Source organism: Poecilia formosa, unplaced genomic scaffold (assembly GCF_000485575.1).
Source record: "Poecilia formosa unplaced genomic scaffold, Poecilia_formosa-5.1.2 Scaffold150, whole genome shotgun sequence".
Classification (NCBI taxonomy): domain Eukaryota; kingdom Metazoa; phylum Chordata; class Actinopteri; order Cyprinodontiformes; family Poeciliidae; genus Poecilia; species Poecilia formosa.
Window position 1 is genome coordinate 594,562 of NW_006800089.1, and position 24,751 is coordinate 619,312.

The 24,751-nt window shown below is 40.9% G+C and overlaps 1 protein-coding gene across 1 annotated transcript; it reads left to right on the plus strand.

Annotated features, from left to right (window-relative positions):
• The first annotated feature begins 2,247 nt into the window (after window positions 1–2,247).
• irx1b (iroquois homeobox 1b) lies at window positions 2,248–6,807 on the plus strand. The gene is made up of 5 exons (XM_007563733.2): window positions 2,248–2,946; window positions 4,105–4,350; window positions 4,662–5,394; window positions 5,894–5,954; window positions 6,426–6,807. The coding sequence occupies exons 1-5, from the start codon at window positions 2,707–2,709 to the stop codon at window positions 6,472–6,474; spliced, it is 1,329 nt and encodes a 442-aa protein (XP_007563795.1). The 5' UTR covers window positions 2,248–2,706; the 3' UTR covers window positions 6,475–6,807.
• Window positions 6,808–24,751: the final 17,944 nt, after the last annotated feature.

The window sequence follows — 24,751 nt, forward strand, 5'->3', positions numbered from 1 at the left end:
GCCTCTGAGCAGGGTGCAGGGTGCTCGACCTCATTAGCACCGCCCGAGTGTGAGTGTGACGGAGTGTGTGGGCACAAGGAGTGTGTGCGTGTGTGTGCGTGTGTGTTTTAACGGATCAAACCGAAGCAGAGTGCCTGTTGTGATAGCCGAGACGCCTCAATGAGGAAACAACCTGTTTTTTTCTCCCCCTGATTTTCCAAACGTCACTTTTTATTTATTTATTTTATCTGAAGCATCAGATTGTTCCTGCTCTTAGCAGAGCCGGCCGGAGGCATAAGCGTGCTTTGCGAGAACTTACGGCGATCTGCTAAAACGGAATATTTTTGATTTAAGTGATTTAGAAAACTGTTTAACAAAGGTCCAGATCTAGACAAAAACCGGCTACGTTCAGAAACATGCCGGTGAATTTTGTTGGATATTTGTTGCTGATGTTGGAAAAGCGTTTCAAACAACTGCAAGACACTTCAAACTCTGCTTTTGTTGTATATTAACCACAAACGTAAAATAAACAGTTAAATTTAAAAAAAAACAACTAATATTAACATTTCAGGATTCAGACAGTAGACAAGAGACATTTTAATGCTAATTTTATTTTTTTGTTGTTGCTATTTGTCGAGCTTGAGAAAGAAGATCAACAAGATTTAGTCATTTTTCATGTGGACAAAAAGAAAACTTGAACACATTCAACCCAATTAAAAAGTTGTTTCTGCACTACTAAACCGGCTGAAACAAGATTGCTATATTTACCTTGTTTACACAAAACACACCTTTGTATTCGGAACTGTTTCTTGACAGTCACGACGTGGAAACTGTCAAATCTGAGGCTAAGGAGGAACCAAGTCTTTTAATGGAAAAATGAACAAAAAGAAACTTGAAATGTACGATGGAGGGAAAACACTGGGGAAGGAGAAACATGACAAACGGTCGGCGAAACCAGTGGAGAACAAACCAGAAAGCTTCAGTACACTGAGGGAGGGGAGAGAGAGGCATGGGAACCGGAGGGGCTAATCAGAGGTAAGTGGAAGCAGCTGGGGAAGAGAGCAGGTGGAGGGAAATCAGGAGATGTGAAGCAGCTGGGACGGGAATCATACCGGTAAATTGAGAAAGGGAGAAATATTGAAAATTGGCTAAAATAGTGAGAGATAAGCCAATTAACAATAAAATAACGACCAAAACAGAATCATAAATGAAGCTTCTAACTCTGAAGGATCACAACAGAAACTAAAATAGCTGCACTATCATATTTTATAAAACAGGGGCCAAACTACGAGTTCCATTTTGGTGACTTTTTGGCAACTCCAGGTTAGCTAGCATTACCAGGCAACGTCCATCTTACTCCATAACAGTAAACACTTTATAATTACCTCTTAAACTTAGAGATGCAATAAATTATCAACTAATGAACAAAATACTTGGATATTCAACCAGTCCGAAACTTAAAAATCCATTATTTTCATGACCAGTGAATGTAACATTCTAAGCACTAGGCCATTCACTCTTCAGTGCAGATGTTAACAAGTGAAGACAACTCAATGTTACCTTAGTGCTACTGAAAATAGCTATATAAAAGGAGGTTAAGTGTATAGCACTGTATTTTCAAAACCAAAATAATAATAAATACATTCAATGGTTGTTATAATTGTACTTCATCACCTTCCTAAAATAATGACCTCAGTCATTTTTTTTTAACCAAAAGTAATTTTTGGAAAATATATATAAAAAAATAAAAGAAACAAAAACAACCTTTTTCTTGCCAAAAGATTATTATTATTTTTTTTTTAAAGACATAGGCCATTATTTTAAGAAGGTGGCAGCATGCAACAATCAATATGTCAGACCAATTATGATATTATGCCTTCATGGATTAGCTGGAAATGGGCCCCCAAATATCTACTCGGGGCCTCATACAGCCTTTGGTTGGCCCTGTTTGTCAGTTTTCACTCCACAGTCCTCTCTATCTCTCTACCATCTGGTATCCTCTTCCATCTCTGACATTACCTTCAGCATTCTTTATCTTTGCCCTGAAAACACGATGCTCCACTGACTCCTGACTATAATCGCGGGACTTCCCTTGGGGACCTGACCGAGGACTTATGCCAGCAGGGCCGATCTATGAGGCAAGAATGTCCCCGAGTAACCTTCAAAAAATACCTTCCAAAAATTATTTTTTAAAAAGGGTAATTACGAATATTAATAATAATAATAATAATAATGATACACCCAGGCCTATATATGCACACACTATCACACGTGCGCTCTGCTGAAATTAAATCACACACTTCAACACATACTCGCCAACACACTCACACATACGCGCGACCTGGTCTAACCAATGCACTAATCGCCTGCCCCGGGCATAGGAGGAGCTTGGTGCTTAAGTAGGCTGCCAATCAGTCCGTCAGCTCCACATCCACAAAGCTCCCGCGGCCAGACGCTCGCATCACTCCGCTCTCGAGGTGCCAAACTGCGGCTCTGACATTAGCTACTCCGTGGCGGCGGAGAGGAGGAGACGCTTGGCAGTTTCTGAAATAAAGGGGGTATCTTTAGGTTTAGACAGCAACCCCCCACCCTCCCTCCTCCTCCCCTTTTTTTTCTATCTGAGGATTCCTACTTTCTTTCTTTTCTTTTTTTTTTCTTGCTGTATTCCTCTTTTGACTTTTGTGGAGCTCTGTACCGCACGGACTTTTTTCCCCCTCTCCCCCGGACATGTCTTTCCCTCAGCTGGGGTTCCCCCAGTTCCTCAGTGCCTCACATGAGGTGTACGGGAGCGAGCGGCCGGCCTCAGCCGCCCGGGACGGAGGCACGGAGGGCGCAGTGAGCTCCTCCGCTACGGCCGCGGCTGTCGGCTCTATGCTGGGGATGTACGGAAGCCCGTGGGCGGCTCCGAACTACAGTGCCTTTCTGCCGTACAGCGGAGCGGCGGACCTCGCCCTCATATCCCAGATGGTAAGAGCTGCTGCTCTAGACGCTCAGGTGTTATAAGACAGGTCCATGCGCAGACCGTGTGTTTTTTTCCTCTTTCTGCGCATTTAAACATGTAGAAAGTAAACTTTTCACTGGAAAAAAAAAAACAAAACAGCCGTTTCTGCAAAACTCCGGTATTGTAAGTTACGTTTATTTTCTTCTTAGGTCCCGTTATTTGTTTGCACGCTGAGTAATTTTAAAATCTTCTGAATTTTTTAACTAATACGTGTCAATTTTGAAATACTTTTTTTCATAACACCACTAAAATATTGGAAATGTAAAAAAGTATATTTTTTTTCACTTCAGAAACATACCTGTGCTAAGTTAAAAAATCTACAATGTATATAAAAGTAGTTTGGAGTAAAACCATATTATTTAGTTTTTAACTTGAAAGGAAGTAAAATTATATCCGAAACAACAATTATTTCTGGAGTTAATTTTGGTGGGGCAGTACTTAATACACTGGTTAAAATAACTGTTGCAGTTTAGCCAATAAATTTAACCAACATTTTGCAAACATAATTTCTGGAGGGAAAAAAAAGGTAAATTCAGTAAACTATTATAAATCCAATTGTTCAAGCATATAAGTTACACTTTAAAAAAATGTTTTCAGATCATTTCTGCTCATCCAGTTTATTCTCCAATGTTGTAAAGAAACAAAAATCCATTATTGGTTTTTAACTGTGACTGAAGAATTGACTGGAACAATAATAAAACTTTAAATCTATTCTAACCAACTCTTCCACTGATACGTGCCATTTACCGGCAGGACATTCAACTTTCTGGGAAGTTTGACTTTAGCATTAGCTCTAGTGCTAAACTATTTAAAGCTCGATACAAATTAAAATTCTGACAAAACCTCAAGTCTTATGATAATTCTTATTTTTTAGCAAGGTAATTTATTCATAATAAAACCAATATAAGCATATCAGCCTCACTCTTCACTTTTGGGTCTAATAAACTACAAATATACAATTATAATCGAAATTGTAAACATTGTTTAACATAAAAAACTGATACACTTTAATAAGATTTAAAGTATGACTAATATTTAATCCGTTCCAAAAATAAAAAAAATCCCGTTTTACAGTGTAGACGTTATTCAACAAGTTGCCTTCCTCTCCCCGGTGCTATTCCCAGGGCTCCCAGTACGAGCTGAAGGACGGCCCGGGCTCCCACCCAGCGGCCTCGCTGCCCGTCCACCCCGCTCAGGGCTTCTACCCATACGGCCAGTACCCGTACGGGGACCCGTCCCGGGCCAAGACGGCCACCAGGGAGACCACCAGCACCCTGAAGGCCTGGCTGCAGGAGCACCAGAAGAACCCGTACCCCACCAAGGGGGAGAAGATCATGCTGGCCATCATCACCAGGATGACCCTCACACAGGTTGGCAGCAGCAGCGACTTCTGCTGCACAATAATGTTTTTTGCATTAAGGTGAAACAGGATACGATTTAGCAAAATCCTTTTTTATAAAATATGCATTATATAAGATAGTTTTTTTATTCGTTATTGTAGAAATTACGAGATAATTAAAATGACTGCAGCGTTTTAAAAAGAGAGAGAAAAAAAGTTTGTAGTTGATTTCTGCTCTCTAAGCCAGCAGTAAAAACAAATAAAATGTAACTCCTGTAGCACAGCGTGCGCGTTATCATATATTTAAGAATATTTAAAAATGTTTTTTTTCTCCTCTCCCAGGTCTCTACGTGGTTCGCGAACGCTCGCAGGCGCCTGAAAAAGGAGAACAAGGTGACCTGGGGCCGCAGCGCCGAGGACCGGGACGGCCGCATCTTCAGCAGCGACAACGAGGACGAGCACGGCAAGACCGGCAGCGACGACGAGGAGGAAGAAGAGGAGATCGATTTGGAAACTGTCGACATCGAGAGGCCGGAGGAGCAGCGAGCTGGGGAGCCCGGCTCCGGGAAGGGACAGGGGGAAGCGGGCCTCTCCGTCAGGGAGCAGGCCTCCACGGAGAGCGGGAGGACGCTGTCGGCGGAGGCCGGGGACAAGCTCGCTGCGGAGCGTTCGCCGAGCATACCGGAGTGCCAGAGAGCGCCGCAGAGCAAACCGAAAATCTGGTCTTTGGCGGAGACCGCCACGGCCCCCGACAGCGGCTCGCACAAAACTACTCCCCCCGCGGCCTTCGCGCAACAGGCGGCTTTGGCTTCCGCCGGCCACCCGGCCTTGCTGCCGGGTCACGGAATATACACTTGCCAGATCGGCAAGCTGCACAACTGGGCCAACGCGGCTCTGATTAACGCCAACTCTATTCTGAACATGCGGTCGCTGCTGGGCGGCGCGCCGCCCGGACACCTGCCGCTGCACGGAGCGGTGCCGGCGCCCGCCGCCGCGGCGGCCAGTGCTGGGATGTCGGACTCGGAGGATGACAGCGACGTGGAGTCATCGGGAAGCTTCAGCCCAAAAAGAGATGGTAGCCATGTTATTTCCATTAATCATTATCTGTCGGCGACTTTTTAACAGCACATGGCCACCTTCCTAAAAACAATTAAGTAACTTCACTTTTTGATTTTTTTTTAAAAAATATATAGGTTATATATAATTTCGGCCATTATTTTGTGACGACATTCAATTTCAATGTTATAAATGTCTAAACACATACTACATAAAAATAATTAAAATTCAATCATACCTACCTTCCACTGATCCTAGTTACACAACAGTACAGGAAGCTTAATTAATTATTAAAAGCAGTTTAAAAAGTTTCTGTCCAAGCAGATTGCATGGAGTATTCACTGAATACACAACAACAACAAAAAAGAAATCTGAGGTCATCCAGAAACAAGAAAATACACCAAAATTAATTAGTCATGCCATAATAACATTGCTATAAATATGTATAAATAGTAAATATGTAAACATATATTAGTTCTGGATAAGATCTGATTTTATTTATTAATTTTTTTTTGCAGATGAGGACAGCGAGCGCAGACCCGATTCCCTGAAGTCTCCCTTTCAGCTCATCACTGACAGGTGATCATTCCTGACGCGTTATTATTGTGACACCATCAGCTCTAATTCTGTGAGGCTCCTGCTAAATGAAGCTCAGAGCAGAGGTAAACAGCGTCACATGCGAGGGGGCAGCAGGCGCATAAATCATGTGATTTAGCACTTAAACGCCTCACCAGGCAGCAGAGCAAGATATCAGCCCTCCTGCTTCTGCTCCTGCTCTGTCAGCGGCTTTATCACCACCTAATGTCATTTAAATAATGTGCCACTATTTATTCAGACGCCCTCCCCCTCCCTCCCTACCCCTCTGCGAATGAGGCTAATGTGTGAGATAGCAACATCAGCAATGAAGTGGAGTGAGACACAAACCCGTTTATTTAATTCCCATAAGCAGAGGCTGATATTAAAACTACGCGTGCGTGAATGACACTTTTTGCTCCCTTTTTATTGTTACTATTTTCAATAACTCGTCTGTTTTTGGTTCCCTCTCCTCAGACCTCACCACGGAACGACGCCACAGCGAGTTCTGACGACGACGTTATGAGAAGACGGAGCAAAAAACTTTCTATAAGAAAAAGAGAGGGGGGGAAGCAGAAAAAGAATAATTTTATTTAATGCAGAACAGTTAAATGAAGGCTATTTTTCTGAAAGCTTGAACAGTTATAGTATTAGCGTCCACATGCAAAAGAGATGTCAGAGATTTGCTTGTTTTTTTGTTTTTTCTCCTTTTATGTGTTTTTTCTATTTGTTTCTTCTGCTCTTCTGTTGTGAATGGAAAAAAAAAACCCTTGGAAATTTGTAAATACACATTATGAATTTGTCTTTAAAGAGTATATTTTTTTGGGACCTAAATAAATGTCAGTATAAGCGTTTATTATTGAAAACCTCTCCACTTTTTTTGTTAGTGTTTTTCGAAGAAATCAGACTAACGAGTAAAGCTAACACAGTTACAAAAACATTCAAACCAAAAATGTATAAGAACTTAATTTTTTTTTCCTTAAAAACAGAAAAAAACAAAAACATTTGTTTGTTCTGGTCCTAAAATAAGATAAGATATTGTTTATCACAGTTATAATAATGCTATCTATTTATCATAACTTTTGTTCTGTAAATTGACTTAAACATACAGAACAAACACCTGTTAGATTCAGTCGCCATGGTAGCACTTAACGCTCTTTTCTTTTTCTTCTTCTTCTTCTGCTTATGGAGTGACATACCTACAACCAGCTGATATTAGCTGGTTAGTTATTGAGGTAGAACCAGGCTGGTTAAATGACATGCCAATTGGACCCAGGCAACATTAACATTATGAGGCCCATATGGGTAGAAAATGATCTGAAGAATTTGTGTGTGACCCATATGGTTACCAAGTGTGTTTACAGTTAAAGTTTGTTCTTATTACCCTAATAAGGCCCAGACAGGAACTATCGGGTACCTAACTGAGTTTGGAATACTTACGAGGTTTTTTTTTGACGTCCATCTTGTGCCCAATCTGCTTAGTGCCCATCTTAGTCATGAAAAATGTCCATATGGGGCCCATAGACTCATATTGTCAACTATATTTTTAAACCAGTGGGAAATTAATATGAGACACATTTGGTATAGGAGCTTTCTTTTAGCCAGCTGACAAGATGGGGGCGTTTAGTACTATGCTAGTCTATCCTCCACTCAAAGCTGTTGGGGTTTATCTCTTAAAACATAAACACCGTTGGTTGCAATAGTAGAATATTGTCAGATAAGAATCCAAAATGACCTATGGTTCGTAAATTGTCGCCTCCTTTTGACTTATTGGCTGCAGAATATTGCAGTCAATCAGGGGTAGTACTGTCTGAAGACCAGTAAAAAGCTACAAGAACGGGTAAATGTGGTTTACCTTGAGAGTTCTCGTAGTTTGTTCTTGACTTGGGTTCAGGGCAGAACTCCTGTAACGTGTTGCCTGATTTGTCAGAGATTTTAAATGTGCAGGAACATCTAGGGAGACCTATGGTGACTTCCCAGGTATTCTGCGTTTACTTTTACTGAAGTACAAAATGTTTTGGCTGCAACGAACTTTGTTCTTGTTCTCGCCACGTCCAGGCAGTGAACAAATTTCTATGTTTTTTGGTGAAGTTTGTCCAGATCCATTATCGCATGCTCTATCACGTTCTCTGGCATCTTGTGACAAACTTTAAACCAAATATTTGACTGAAACAGAAATTGGGCAGTTTTGAAGCTAACCTCTTGAACTTTGCAGTATGTCAGCTAGTTTTAAAGTGGAGACATGGTCGATGGGTCTTTAAACATCAGGCCATGACGGTTTGCGTTTTCCACAACTTGAAATATTTCGAAAGAGACAAAATTTGTCCTCCTTGTTAGTGACAGAGACATTGAGCAGCCATGTTTTGGTCAGCAACAGGTGGGGGAAGCACACATCACTTCGGCATTTCCTCAGACATTTCATCGCATGACCTCGAGGGGCTTCGTTCTTGGCACAGTTTTTGCGTGAGCGGATGTGAAAACGGCCAATGGCACTCGACCAAAACAACCACTTTGAGGTCATGGTCTCTGTACGGTTCCAACCAGAGTTTGTTTACGGAGTGAATGTGATCCGACAAAGCTACTAGGTTGTATGAAACAAACTTGATCCAAACGTTTCCTGTAGTCAGGTTTGTGTTGCATTGTGGGACGCTGTAGAGTAAACATACAAGTAGAAAAAGGCTGTGAAACTTTTATGACGGTAAACTGAAGCAGTAACCAGAAACACAATAATGATATGATTAAACTCTCTGTTGTTTCCTACAGAATCTACTTCCTGTATCGACACATCTGAGTTGGGTAATAACTACAGTTACATTTACTTGAGTAACTTTTTTGGGGGGGAAAAAAATTTTTTTTAGGAATATTTCTTACAACTTTTTTGTTCTGGATACTCTGTCCACTGTACCTGCACTGATGAAGAACAAACTCATTTTAACCAAAAAGCTACAGCTTTTGTTAAAGATTTATAAGTTTTATACTGAATGAAACTGATTTTGCCTGATTTTATCATTCATATGAATTATTTTAATTTGGGCTTTTAAAATAACTAAATTTCCACATAACTTTACGTCTTGATCCATCTGATGATGTCATTTTTAAATATTAAACGATCAATGTTTTGATCAGTTACTCAGTACCTGAGTAGACTTTTTACTAAATACTTTTTTACTCTTACTTGAGTAAATTCTCGGACGACTACTTCTTACATTTACCTGAGTAAAACTACGTTAAAGTATTGATACTTGAGAAAAATTCCTGGATGTGAGTAACTTCACTGGATGAAGAAAAAACTCGTTTTGAACCAAAACTTCACTGGACACAGACACACATCTGAAGTTTTTGTTAAAGTTTAATAATTTGGAGAAATTTTCCTTTTGCCTGCTATTGTTATTTTTGTAATTATGCTGTTTTTATGAATTACTTTAATTTTGGCCTTTAAAATACAAACATTTCCACCTAACTTCATATTTTGGTCTGTCTGCTGATGTAATCTCTAAATTTTAAATGATAAGTTCCTCAGTACTTGAGTTGACTTTTTACCAAATATGATTTTTTTTTCTTGGACGGCTACTATTTACTTTTACTTGAGTGAAAACACGTTGAAGTATCACTACTCTTGAGTACAATTCCTGGCTACTCTACCCACCTCTCCATCTGACCAATGAACAGACTGACTTATTATTATTGTCTTCAAACTTTAATGTCATAGGAGATAGCTCTTTCAATTTAGGGTCATTTTACATAAACATAATGTTATTATACAAAAAAAAATGGATACTATTGACTGTGTCTTCTTCACCATGATCTTCTTCCCTCGGCTCAGCACTTTGGAACTGACTGCAGACTCTGCCGAAATCAGAAATTGAAGATTTGTAGGACCTTGTGAACCTTGGCGCACCGCGCGCTCACAAGGCCGGGCCTCGGTTCTTTAATGTGGGATTATAACCCCCTCGGTGTCTCCGCTGCCGCCTCTGAAATATGGATCAGACGACCGGGAAAAGGCCAGCAGCCGGTATGGGGGCGGCAGCCCCACGAGGGGGAGGGGGCCGGGGTTTGTGTGGCATCCTTGTGATGGTCAAAGGCCCGAGGAGAGGAGGCTCAGAGTGAAAGAGGCTGGACGGTGGGGGGTCTCAGGGCTGCTAATGGTGAGTGTTTCTCAAAGCTGTCCCCCCCCCGCCTCCCACCACCACCTCACCACTCTGTGCTTGGTTTAGAAACATATCAGCGTTTGAGGCTCTTCGGTTTAGCTTTTATTGTGACAGTCCACTGTAGTAATAGTTTTGGGGTTTTCATTATGGTTTAGTTTTATTTCATTGTGACATTTTGTTCATCTAATCCAGTTAGCTTTAATTAGTTTTTACTAGTTTTTATTAGTAAAATATTTAGTTTCAGTTTAGTCTTTATTAGTTGTAGTGGTTTTAGTTTTTTCTTACGTCAATGCAGAATTAAAAAAGGTGAAAGTATTGAATCATTGTTGAACAAAAACTGACTGGTGTTTTATTCCAACTAGTCGGCGTTTTGCAGACTAGTGTAAAAGCTGCAAGGAGGATTATAAAGAGTTGTAATCTGCTGATAGCTGACGTAAACTGCTAGTGTGGGGAGTTAATTTCACATCAGTTCAAAAGACTAATAAATAGATTCATAAACACAAAAATAAAGGATATTATATTTATAATTTCAATATGTTTTAGTTAGTTTTATAAATGCACAATATAGTTCCAGTTAGTTATAGTTTTCCCATTAACAACAGTTTTAAATATTTCAGTTGTTTTTTTTTCTCAATTTCAGATTTTCATTATTTCATTGGTTTTACTTAACCATCATAACCTTGTAAGTAACTGATGTTAATGCATTTAGTCAGGTTTACGTTCAGATGAAGCCCTGAACGACTTTAACAATGTGTGGATTTATGCTTACAAAAAAAAAAAAGAAAAAAAAAAAGACGGAATCAAGAATAAAAGGGTTTTACCTGTGGATTAACATCTGGTTCAGCTCTTGCTGATAAATGCCAGTGGAGTGTTTGTTCTGATGGATCTGGCTAAACTAGGCGAGTGTCGTGTAAATTCAAGAACATGGAAAACATCAAACAGAGACAAAGAACCAGAACCACCAGATTTGTGGACCCAGACGGGCGACTCACTGCTGCCACCTGACTCTCAGAACGGAGCCCTGAGGATTCACGTCTGCCTGAATCCGTAGGTTGGACTCGTAAACGTTATATTTAAAAGTATTTTAAACAGCTGAGTAGTCAATTTATCAGAAAATCGTACTTTTTAAAATCTATAATTTATATCTGAGACAGTCATATTTTAGAAACAACATAAGTGGCAAAGAGACGTTGTCCATCTGGAAAATTGGAAACATTAAATATCATGTAGAAAGACAAGTTGATACTGACCTTATCTTTGCTCTTATAGAATTAGATGAGACAAAACTTCCACAGCTGTGAAAAGTATTCACAGCCCTTATTTTATGTTATTACGTTTTGCCAAATTACAACTTAAAAAGTATTTTATTGGGACTTTATGTGATGTGTTCTGATTATATTATTTTGCCAAACTCTCTTTGCAGAAATAGCTCCAGCTCAGTCAGATTGGACGGAGTAAACAGCAATCTCTAATCTTTTCACAGGTTATTAGTTTCCTTGAGGGTTTTACTTTAACTAGGTCATTTTAGCTAATGAAAATGCTCTGATCTAAATAATTTTATTGTGGCATTGGCTGCATGTTTATGATCGTCACCCTGCAAAAAGGTAGAGGTATGATGCTTATTTTGGAATCGATCTAATACCAAGTAAATATTGGATCAGTATTGCCAATACAGATACTTTTTAAAAACTTTTACAGCCATTTCTGTAGTTTTTCTTAACTATTTTTGTTCAAGACAGAATTTGAAATCAGACAGAATTTGGACGAAGCTTAAATGTGTCAACAAAATACTTTAACATATTAACATGATTTGTGTCCATTTTTCCTAACCAAACAAATCATATAAAAAAAGTAAGATCTGAGGCACTACAGTGAAAAAATAGAATAAAATGTCAAGATGTAATCTGACACTAAAGTATTGATCTGAGCCCCATAGTGTCGATACAGTAATGATACCGACTTGGTATCAATATTACTTATCGATTCGCACACCTGAACGGTTGTGTATTTAGGACAGTCCATCTTACAGTCAATTCTAACCCCGAATAAAAGGGGACTGAATGTTTTATCAGTAAAAAAAAAAATAGAAAATAATGTTTTTTCCCTTTATTCTCCACTTTATCTGATAAAATCCCAATGAAACACACCGAAGTTGAATACTTATAACTCCATCGTTCAGTCTCTCTATATTTCCACAGTTCGTGTGACCAATTGTGAATCCGGCGAGAAAAAACCGAGGAAGGGAGAGATGATGATGATGATGATGATGATGATGATGATGATGATGATGATAGAGTTTTCATTGATGTGAGAGCAGCAGTGTGGAAGGACGCCAGACACTTGAGGCCATTTTCACTTCCTCTGCCAGCTCTGACAGACTGCCATCAGCGGCGTTGAGGAAATTATTAGGCACTCTGCACACGCTTCCCTTCGTCTGCACTTCATCCCAGCCAGGCAGCATGGCCGACGCGCCGCTCGCCCAAACAATATGGTATTCTTTCAGAGTTGGAAACCACGGCGAGCTTAGCATGATGGAGCTGAAAATGACTTCAAACAGCTTCTTCTTCTTTTTTTTTTTGTAATCGGTTTCACAGAGTGTCCAAAATATGTTTTGCTATTTAAAAAAGGACCAAAAAATTTTGCTTTTTCTGGCTAGTGTTGCTATAAATGTCTTTTTCAGATATTAGATTTTGCACATTATGTTGGAGCTTCATCACCTAAACAGCCGGAAAACTTGATCAAAAGTAGACTGGCATACAAGTTAAAACAGAGGTAAGAAAGATCATCGCACAGATTTATTTGTTGAGAAAGACTAAGAAAAATGTAGAAATAATAAGCTCAAATATTCATACACTACGTCTTTGCAAGCAGTGACCCAATTTCTTCTTTGCTATCAACAAACTTTGAATATTTAAATGATCATCTTATCAGAAAAAAATGAATTTATTTAATTAATCCCTAGTAGACATGAAGAATATTGAGCTATTGAGTCACAGTAACAGGAAAGATGTTTGAATGAGACAAAGTGATGCATTCAAAACTAAGAACACTGCAACAGTCAGGCATGGTGGTGGCAGTGTGATGTTGCGGGGCTTAAGTGCCATCAATACAAAGTGGTTGGAATATTTAAGGAGAACTTCCTTCAGATTGTTTAACTTCCCTTTAAATCAGCTGCCAAACCATTTCACTTGGACAGTGGTGGATGATTTTCCAGGACAATTATTCCAAACAAAACTGGTTTTAGAGTCACAGCAGAATGCTGATATTAAGCTTCAGAAATGGCCTAATAGCTTGTTCAGTGTGAAGAAACTGACTAGGTTAGCTGAGTTCTAGCATTTCTGATAAAAAAGAATTAGGAAATTTTCAGCCACAATAATACCAGAGGCTACGAGAAAGGAAGTTCTATCTCTACAGCTTCCTAAGATGTATTTATTCAAATATTAGTGTGTGGTTTGGAGAAAAAAATACACAATAACTTCAAACCAAAATTTAGCGAAGTTGTATGTTGTGTAATCATTCCACGTAGCTTAAAGGAAATCCCTAAAACTGTGGTGATGTTCTTGCATTTGTTGTCTGGTAATTGGATTCCTAAGTGATTTTGCTCGATTCTCATCTCCCCTCAGGAAGGATTCCTCTGATTGAGCTAGATTTCTTCGGTTGAATTTCTACTGGGCCAATCAGCAAACAGAAGGAGGAGTCGTGAACGATGAGGCAGATTTTATCCCGTTTTAGAATCGCTGTCTGCCTATAGTTGTAGTTTGGCAACGCCAATTGAGAAAGTGAACAAAGTCGGAGCAAGAGGAATGTTTAAGACGTCGTGGCGCTGCTCCACATGGGGTTGATTACGACACGCGCAATTTCCAACGAGCTTTATTGAGCTGGCACATTACATATGTTACGGTCGAAGGTTAGCGATTGGGTAAAATCAGATCCAATCGTTTAAACCTTCAACAGACTCCACGCCTCCGACAAGCAATCGTTTCTCAATAACAGAGAGTCCTGAGCCACGAAGTTAAACTTAGAACAAGGAGGTAGTTTTTACCAAGTTAATGCATTTGTGTTGTCAGTCCCGTTTTGTACAAGTTAGAAGCACTTTGTTGATGATGCAATCATTTTCCTAAGAAACTTAAAATCAGTGTTGATATTGTTGTTTGAAACACTGCCAGCCTGGTGGTTATCTTAAATCTGTAGACATTTTAGAGGCGTACTCGCTCCTCAAACTCTCAGTGTGAACAATGTATTCTTTGCTGCTTTGGTATTGTGACACAGCCTCTTTGATGGGCTGTAATCCTTGTTAAAGAGGGAAGATTATGGATTATTTGCCTCTGATTTGCCTATCCCAGTGGTCCTTTCTTTCAGCAGTCTCGCCCACGATATGAACTCCTTCGGTTTTCGCTCCTCCTGTTTCGTCTTGCTGGGACGCTCGGAAACCGAACAATAATTGCCCTCGATGTGCCATCCCCTCCCCCTCACATCCTCACCCTTAAACTATCCTCCTGCGGTCATGCCCACATGTGTAAGGGCCCGCCGTTCCATGAATAGATTTGTTAAAAGCCCCCGGCGGATGAGAGAACTCCAAGCCCTGTAGCCTGGCACCTCGTGTGCGTGCTTTCCCCCGCCCCGACTTTCAACGTACTCTCCATGGGAGCAAACTCCCCTACCTCCACACAGCACCTCATCCCACAGCGACTAGCTCGCCTGCTCTTCTCTGCTCCATCCGCCACGCAGAGATAATCAGGCTTATGTAAAGACGACGTGCTCTTTTGACAGTCATCAGCTCATCAGTGATCCAGTCAAGCCCAATTCTGCCATTGTTCACCCCCTCAAAGTGCCCCCCAAATCCGCTTGTGCAGGAGAGATGTCCCAGCACTCTTTATCCTGCCAATCACTCCTGACATTCTTGCCAATGTTGCCATGGCCTGGGGTCGGAGGTCGTGAAAACAGAAAGCGTGAGCTGACTCTGGAAGAATGGTAAGGCGCTAAAAGGGGAGAAGCCCTTCCTCGAATGCCTGTGGGCCGGCCAACTCAGGGGCTAAATGTAGACAAGTTAGGAATCTATAGCCCCGCTGAGAGGTCCAGTGGAACTGAATGAGATGCGGGTGAGGCTGGTGGAAAAAAAAAGAAAACAACGTAGGACAATGAGACAAGAAGCAAAGGGAGATGAAAAGGGGTAACAAAGGTGTTGGAAAGAATCAGGGAGCGCAAAAGGACAGGTCAGTGTTTCATTGGCTTCTGTGAAACTGACCTCGATTGGTGTGAACAGTCTCCAGAGAAATTTTCAATTGGGACAGTTTTTTAAATATTTAAACTTAAGGAAATGGTCTTGGGCCCCTGCGAGCGTCGGCTGCTGAGCCGTAATTTGAAATGGAAATGCACTTCCATGACGCAATGAAGCATGTGACTGCAGGATAATCGGGGCGCAGGGGTTAAATCTGTTGTAATGTTGTGAATAGAAGAATTTTTTGTACTCCGTGTGTACGTAAGTGAGCAAATGTTCAGCCTGAACAAGATATCATAGGGAATTTATGCTATTCACTGTTCCTCCATAGGGATTAGTGGAATTAGCTATTCGCACAAAGGCAAAGTATCAAAACTCATGGGTAATTCAACAAGCTCCACAATGTAGAGTTTACCGAGCGTCGTTGCTGCTTAGCCTCTGTTTATTGTCTCGGTGCAGCTGCGAGTAGCATACAGACAAATGGCAAACATTGTCACTCCCTTTTAAAGGAGACAAATTTAATATACAGGGAACATACACACAACAAATGCTATAAAAGAGGGGAGTGATGATTCTTTTCTTTTGTGTGCCCATTCATGGCAATAATCTGAGGAAAGAGACAGATTAGGACGGAGGGGTAGGGGCTAGGGGCGGTTTGTGTTTAGGTGTTCGCATCGCTGGCTCCTTTCAGCCATTTTGAAACAGTGTTTATCCACCGGTTTGTTCTAGCGCAGCAACGTAGCTTGGTGTGCTGCTGCGAGAGTCCTGAGGGGGACTGTGGACTCGCTGCGTCTTTGTTCAGAATCCATTCAGACGTTCGGGTGTGTTGGTGCTGGGCAGGGAAGCAGCAGAGAATTAATGCTTATGTGATCTCTGCTTTTTTGTTGGTTTCTGGGTGTGTAAAATGTCTGGGAGAGCAAGAAAAGGGCTCCACAAATACTTGTGAAGAGAATACCAAACCATAGGTTGAATGGTGATGGAACTAGTAAACTCTTGGTTAAAATGTTCACTTGCAAAGAGCATTTGGGGCTGCATTTTAACTACACAGTTACTGATTGTTTGACCACAAAAGCTCTTAAAACAAGAGAAAGCAAATCAGTTTATTGATATGGTGCCAATTTATAACTCAAGTTGTCTTAGGGCATTTCACAAAACACGTTATTTTAGTCCGAGCATGCTCTACATTCAAACTTGATCCTAGCTTTCAAACAAAGCAGTCAAATTGGTTAAAACAAACCCAACAGATCGCATCGAGTCGCCGAATTGCAGCAGTCACTTCTCCTGGAACAATCCATCACGTCACCTGTTGCACGTGGCAACAGTGGGCAGAAAAACTCCCCTTTAGCAGGAAGATACCTCCAGCAGAACCTGGCAGTGTGTGAATAGCATTTACTACGATCAACTGGGGGTTTGAGAAGACAGACCATGCACACAATAAACACACAGCAGCTCCGAACCAGGAGTACTTTTTAAAGAGAAGCAAAATGTTAACGGCAGTACTAACTCCATTAGATGATTCCTCTAGCACAGAAACACGGCTGAGCACAGATTGGCTCTGTGCTGATTTCAGGTCAACAGGGTAAAAGACAGCACATACAAAAGCTTAACCAGTAGCTTTGCGTAGGAGAGAGACAAGGTTGTACACTGTCACAAGGAGGAAGAACAGGGATTTCTTTGTGTCAATGTGTCTCATCGGAACAGACAGACGTCACATGTGGGGTACCCCAAGGCTCAATCTTGGGACCCCCTCCTATTTCATATCTGCATGCTGCTGCTAGATCAGATTATAGCAAGAAATATGATTAGTTACCATAACTGACAGATGTTACACAGCTCTACATTACGATGTCACCAGGTGACTCTGAACCCATCTGAACAAGTCAATGTGTGGATATGCCAAAACTTTCTCCAGCTGCACTGAAGCAAAACTGAAATTATGTTTGGACCTAAAGAAGAACAATCTAGAATCAGCACAGAGCTTCCAGCTAGAAACTAGCTGTAATAACTGGAAACCTGTACTTTCAGAGACAAATAAAGACAGTTACAAAGTCAGACTTCTATCACATGAAGAACATCTCCAGGATTACAGGATTAATATCCCAGCAAGATCTAGAGAAACTCACTCATGTGCTTACTTTTAGTCACACTAAATATTGCAGTAGTGTCTTCACAGGTCTGCCTAAAAAAAATAAATAAATACATAATCAGATAGTTGCAGCTGATCCATAACATTTGACAAAATATAATGTGTAATACTTGTTTCACAATTGGTGACTGTATGATGTTTTTATGATGTAAAGCACTTTGAACTGGCAAAATCCAGCTTAGCTAAATTCAAGATGGTTGTAAGCTAAAAGAAAACACTAAAATCAAACACAAATAAGACAGGGTTTTGAAGAGATTTGTTACACACAAGAATGAAAAGTACAGCAAAAAATATAGTTTTGTATCATATGATCAGAAACTGTGGTCCCTGCTCGGCTTACGGCAAAATGCAAACACGATTTCTTACAGTTTTCCTTCAACACCAGCTTTTCTTTTTGCCACTCCTCGAGGAAAACAGATTTTTGGAGTGCATTGCTGACAAGTAGTCAATTTCTATGGAGGCAGCTGTCTTGAACTATGCTTGAACTTTGTAATCATTTTTAACCTCCCATTGAAATAAACGTTTCAGCACCTTTCAGAAAGACACTTTCTGCCGGTTTGTCTGAGGAGCACATTGAAGACGTGGACTGTGCCCAGTGTACAGTAGTAACGCCGCGCTCTTCCTCCCTCCCTCTGCTGTCTTTCACTTGGTGGATAATGAGATATGACTCACGGGTCACATATCTTCACAGTGTAATTACACATGAAATGTGTGCGTGTGGGTGCGCGCACGCAAACAGTTTGCGATGCAATGTGAGTCCTCATTCATTTGCCCAAGTCGTTTAGGGTAATAGAGCTTAATGGAGTGTATTAACCCCATCCAGCTTGCGTTTCCCTCTTCGTGTGTGTGTGTGTGTGTGTTCGCGCACGTTCACGGGGAAAGGGGAAACCTGCCAACTGTTTATCTGCAGGAGACACACACACTCTGGGGGGAGTGGAGATCTGGTTTCCCACTGTCACAGATGCTAACCCGCCTCTCCATTAGCGACGTGATTGGAGTGGACACAGAAAACCAGCAGCCTCGCTCCCAAAGGGGCTATCGGAGGAAATGATTGCCCCAGCCTTTCTCAGGGGAACGTCAGCACACTAGAAAGAAGCACTTAACGGACTGATATCACATGCAACTTCTCCGTCAGCTGGGCTGTGTGAGTTCTGGTTCATTTAATAGTTTAAAGCCCCAATCAGTCCTTGAATTTGGAGAAAAAGGAGGCTCTCTTTGGCTTTTTTATTTTGTGGTATGACTAGAATAAGCATTTCCTTTAGTACCACTCAGCTATGAGCTAACCTGAATCTTCAGAGTCACATAAAGACAATAGCAAAAGCTAGCCTTCTATCACCTGAAGAACATTTCCAGGATTGAAGGACTAATGTGTCAGCAGGTTCTAGAGAAACTCATCCCTGCATTTTGTGGCCTTGATTACTACAGTGGTGTCTTCACAAGTTTTGGTTTAGCACCAAAACATATTAAAGAGGTCTTATTGTTGGTGTATCAAACACTGGTCCACTGGACCACTGGTCAACTTTGCATTCCCAGAACCAAACATGCAGAAGCAGCATTCAGCTTCTACGCTCCACTAATCTGAAACAAACTTCCAGAAAACTGCAGAACAGCCGAAACGCTGAGTTCCTTTAAATAAAGACTAAAAACTCCACCTGCTCAGAGTTGCTCTTGATTAGTAGCAAGTGGAACACTGATTGACATATTTGATGTATATTTTCTTGATGATTGTGATATTTGACAAAATGTTATGTTTAATGCTTGTTTCATAATGTGTGACTGTAAGGCACTTTGAACAGCCTTGCTGCTGAAATGCGCTACAGAAATAAACCTGATTTGAGCTCTAGAAAATTAAGTTTGATATAGTAATTAACTTCTCTGTGACTTTTTCTGTTTATAAACACAATCGTGAGACATTCAGCAACTCATCTTTGTGTCTAAAATTAAGTAAGTTCATTTAAAGCCCGACACTGTTGGTGGCCTTAAATCCTGGGAGGTCCAACCAGAGATGGAACATGAAATCTACAAACCACACCTAAGTGTAACTATGCATGCAGACACTCAGGGCTACTTTGTCGTCTTTGGTTTGGTCACCACACTGTGGCTGATCCCTTAACCCCGGTCAATAACTTCTGCAAGCTGAGCCCTTTGCACCCTGAGGGTAACAACACCACACAGAGACGTTCCCATCACTGCATCCCCCATCCTCAGTTTATTTTTTAGCTGCAGTAGCTTCAAAACACCAGAGGATGGCACCTGAGGTCTAAGCAGTGATTTGCTGTTAAGAATGAAGCGATGTTCCCTGTAAAGCAGACTCGCAGATACAACTCTGTTATTAAATGTGCATTCTTGTATAGTTATGTAGTTTTGGGGATTTGTTTTTTAGTTGGTCATCTTGCATTTTAGTTCTGTCTCATTAAGGTATTCAAATAACTATTACAAATATTCTGCATTTTTAACAACCAAAAATTTTTCAAGGTTTTAGAATTGTTTTTGTTTTATCTTTGCCCTAGAAAAAGTTAAAATGCATACCAGCATACTGATTTTTCAACTGTTATAATTCTGCGTTACATTGTAAACACAGACAAAATAACATAGTTGAGGTGGGCTAAAATGTTTATTTATTTTGGGGGTGGGGGGACTGGGCAAAACAAAAAAGACTTAGGTCATTATTTTAGAAAGGTGTCAATATTTGTTTACCATAAATGTTGCCTCATAACTTTAATTTTAGTTGGCCAGGAGTTCTTCAGTTTTTTTTTTGCACCTGTGTTCTCCACAGCAAAAATGTCAGACGGTTCTTTTGGGTTTTTTCTTGTCAGAAACTTCATCCGTTTCATGCTTGGTCAGCTAAAGGAGTAAAGCAGCTTGGTATTTTTGACAGGTAGCCATACAGAAAGATAATCACAGCATTTCATTAACATTTTAACAATTTTAACTTACATTTTGTAATGATTGAAAAATAGATCAAATTTTATTCTAACAAATTTCAATAAAAAAAATGCTTGAAAAATTCATTGGATTCAGTTTGTTTCCACCCCAGGCTGCACAGTGGTGCAGTTGGTAGAGCTGTTGCCTTGCAGCAAGAAGGTTCTGGGTTCGATTCCCAGCCCCGGTCTTTCTGCATGGAGTTTGCATGTTCTCCCTGTGCATGCATGGGTTTTCTCTGGGTACTCCAGTTTCCTCCCACAGTCCAAAAACATGTGCATGCATGGTTGTGTGTCTCTGTGTTGCCTTGCGACAGACTGGCGACCTGTCCAGGGTGACCCCACCTCTTGCCTGGAACATTAGCTGGAGATAGGCACCAGCAACTCTCCTGACCCCACTAAGGGGTCAGGATGTTTCACTCCATTTTTTTCTTCTCATCTTAGAATTAGGGTTAATGCCCCTCTGAGTCCCCCTGGGGGTCACTGCTATAAAAAAAAACATTTGTTTTCTTAAATAAATGGATAGTTAGGTGTTGGCGCACTCTGAGTCCAGACCTAAATCAAATTGAGAATAAAAATTTGTAAAATAATTTTTTTAAATGCTCTACATTCAAAATGAGTTTATTTAAAAATAAATAAATAAATAAAAATCAATCAGTGAAAACTTTGCTCCTTTGAAATGTAGAAAACTAAGGTTCAGAGGTAAAGAATGCAAATGTTCATTTCCAAATTTTATTTTTTGTAGAAAACTTTGTCATCCAAGTGTCGTTTTCCTTCCACTTCAGTGATTTATTGTTTTTTCGTTAGTCTATCACACAAACAAAGCACACACAGAACTTTGTGCTTAAAACGTTATTATGGAAACAAAAGTTGACAAGATATGATGGCTTCTGCGATACACAAATGACCAATCAGCGTGGATCTCTGAGCAAATGACGGGGAGTTAAAGTGTTTGTTGAAGGCTCTATCTATCGGTCCCCGCGGACCGAGGCTTGCGGAGCTGAATAATGTATGTCCGCTGCCGGAGTAATGAAGTGGAAGCGATGGGGAGGAATACGGCTGGCCTCCCAGGGCTCAACTCCAAACTGTACACACTCTTAAGAGCTGCCTGTAGCCTGAACCCGCCTCAACATCGCTCTGCATCTGCTTCTTTTAACACGCGCGCACACACGCAGACACCCGCGCGCGCACTGCGCAGAGGCTAAGAGGATTAGCTTGTCTCTGTTCCGGTGTCCTGCATCATTGATGAGGAAGACCAGGGCATTTATAGCCTCTCACTCTGGAGTCGGACGGCTCTACCGCGGCGCTCTTATTAGACGAGAGGGGGGCGGAGGCAGATGCTAGCATAGCTGCTGCTAGGTGGTCGGACAGGCTGCTCGGTGTTGGCAGGCTTGTTTGTGGAGCACGTCGAGCCTTCTCAGGTGTGTGCTTTCGTGGTTAACAGGAGGCCGTGTCTTGTGGTCGAAAGGGAAGAGGCTACTTTCATCTCTCATTCAGAACTTGCTGTATCTTTCTTGGTTAAAAAAAGATAAATGTGGTTACCTCATGTCACCCCTCTGCTTCCTGGTGTGCTGGCTGAATCTCCTGATATATGGAATCATCCCATTGAACAAACATGATTTGCTTCTGGTTCAGTGAGTCAGAGAGTTACAACATTGTGAAAAAGTTGTAGCCTTTTCATAGAAGTAAAAAGGTGCATCGGCGACAGGGATAGAGGAGATTGTCAATTCAAATCCATTCTAGAATTAAGGCGAGGTTCACAAGCAGCTGACTGAGGATGAAGCCTGGACTTCAGTTCACACAGATAAAACCTGAACCGCAATAAACATCATAACCCTGACATGGGCAAAGAAGAGTATGAGCAGGGTTGTTTCTCAGTGGTTCAAAGTCCTCTTTTCAGATGAAAGTAAAGTCTGGATTTCATTTGGAAATCACGGTCCCAGAGTCTGGAGTAAGAGTGGAGAGAAACACAATCCACATTTCGTCAAGGCTATAATATTTTTTTAGGAGCACAAATGCCAAACGAGATTTGAGCTTTGTGATGGTCACTCAAAAATAAAAAAAAAAGAAGCCACTTTGAAAAAATGCTTCTTATTTCTTTTTATGTGAAGTGTGGACGCTGATATTAGCATAGAAGATGAGTTGCTTGCCGCATCGTATTTTGCAAGATGCCTTTCTAGACTTGAATAGTTTCAGTGATAGGATAGGCTAACTCCTTATTTGGCACAACTTGCACACAACAATGGTCATTTCCAGCGTCCAATCAGATCGTTTTATTAAGTAAAAATGAACCCCCGGTTGGCCAAGAGAAGCGGCTTTGTTTTTTGTCTGCTGATGTCGCTTGTGCATCAGATTTACGGGTGTACCAGAAACACACGAATACATGGGTTCCAATTGGAACCACTGTGTGCAAAAATAAATAAAATAAAGTGAATAATTGCTTTAAAAAGTTTCACATGTCAAAATCTATGTAATAAATGAATCTTTAAAACTGACATATTAAAGTCCCTGTCCTAGTTGTCACTTATACATAATATTTGATTATCTTCACTGGTTAGAACTAATACAAATTGTCCAGCTCATCATTACAAACAATAAATAAAACAAAGAACTGCAAGAGGTCGGGTATGACCTGGACAGGGCTGCTGTCCATCCTGGGGAAAACCCAGACACATTAAACAACCACTGACACCCAGGGGTAACTTCAGAATCTCAAATTAATTTGAACAACAGCGGACCATGAGAAACACCAATATACTTGGTTTCATTCTGGAGACAAACAAACAAACAAAAAAAAAACAATGAAAATAACCACTCCACTTTCATCTGTACCCACCTGCCTCCCCCCCTTTTTTAAGGTGAAATAGCTAGAAAACAAGACAGAGGCTGAAAAAGCATCTACATGTTAAACAGATTAAAATTGCATAGATTTCAGACTTAAGGTAGAAAACGCTCAAACACGAAACACGCCGTGATTGAAGGAACTTGTGATTGGAGTTGTTTGGCTCTTTCCTGCAAACACTTTCCTCAGCGCTCATCCCTCCTCTGCTGCTCACATTAACACGCTTCTATCATTAACCCCCCCACGCCCTCACCCTTCTGTATAATAGCTGGAGCTGGATGCAGGAAGGAACAACGAAAGAATGAGTTTCCTCTCTTTCCTTTTTTTTCTGTGGAGCATCTAGAATGAATGATTGATGTGAGGGGAGCGAGATCAGAAAGAAATAATCACGGTCTAACGAACGCAGAGCCTTAAGAAATATATACTAGAGCTGTGGCATAAATTTATAAACAGACCATATTTTAATATACAAGTAGTTTATTTAATATTCAAAAAGAGAGAAATAGCATTACCCGCGCACCTCTTGTGTGCTATGCGTGCATTATGGTCCCTCCTTGGGGAGCAACCTGGAAGAAAAAAGATCAACTCCATCTACAGTCTGATCGTCTCTGTGAGCCTCACAAGTTATTTCACCATAAACACCAGCGAGACAAAGATTAAACCCAATCATGTTCATTGTCAGCGGCTAAACAAATTGCCATTTTCTTTGAATGACATATGTTTTTGTGTGGAGACGCGCAACGCCAGCGCAGGGAGATAGCTTCATTTCCGAGCTTTGAGCACAGATGAGGGGGAAGACAGTGAGTCCATGTTCGGTATATGAGCACCTTTCACGGGACAAATGGAATGTCAATCAAGGACCAGTACACAGATGCGCCGTCCCCGGCGGGGGACCGAGATGCTTTCTGGTGATGCAGCTCTGTTGTTCCGGCCTCACTCTGGGTGCACTGGGAATATTTTTGTCCTTTTACCTCTCCACATCCCCTCGCTCCATTTCAGATCCCCCCGGCTCTTAACGATTTCTTCGGCTCCCCAAGTTTGTCTCTTTTTACGCGCGTCCTTTTCCCTTCATCCACTTTTTAACTTCGGAGCCTTGCACGAAAAGCTACTTACTCAACTCTCCTTTATTTTCATAGTTGTTCTGTTTCTCTGTAACTCCTCGACAATTCTTGTTAGTGCCCCAACAAGTGGAAGTATACTGAAGCCAAGTGTTGACTTGTCTTCCCATCCTAAGTTTCTGCCTTTCTAGAACTTGAAAACAGAAAGTTTATTGAAAACAGAAAGTCATTAGATAAATTATCCTTTTCTGTCTCTTTGTGATATTAAGAGGGAAATTTGAATCAAGTGCCATAAACAAAATGCATTTGACTACAAGAGAAATACATTTTCTTGATCATTTGGAAGGTAATAAGGAGCTTGATCGTCTTTTCACATCACATCATAGTGGTGAGTTGAAAGCCCCAATATCTTCCACCCTTGAGTTCTCCGTTTTCAACCTACCACTATGATGTGATATGAAAAGACTGAT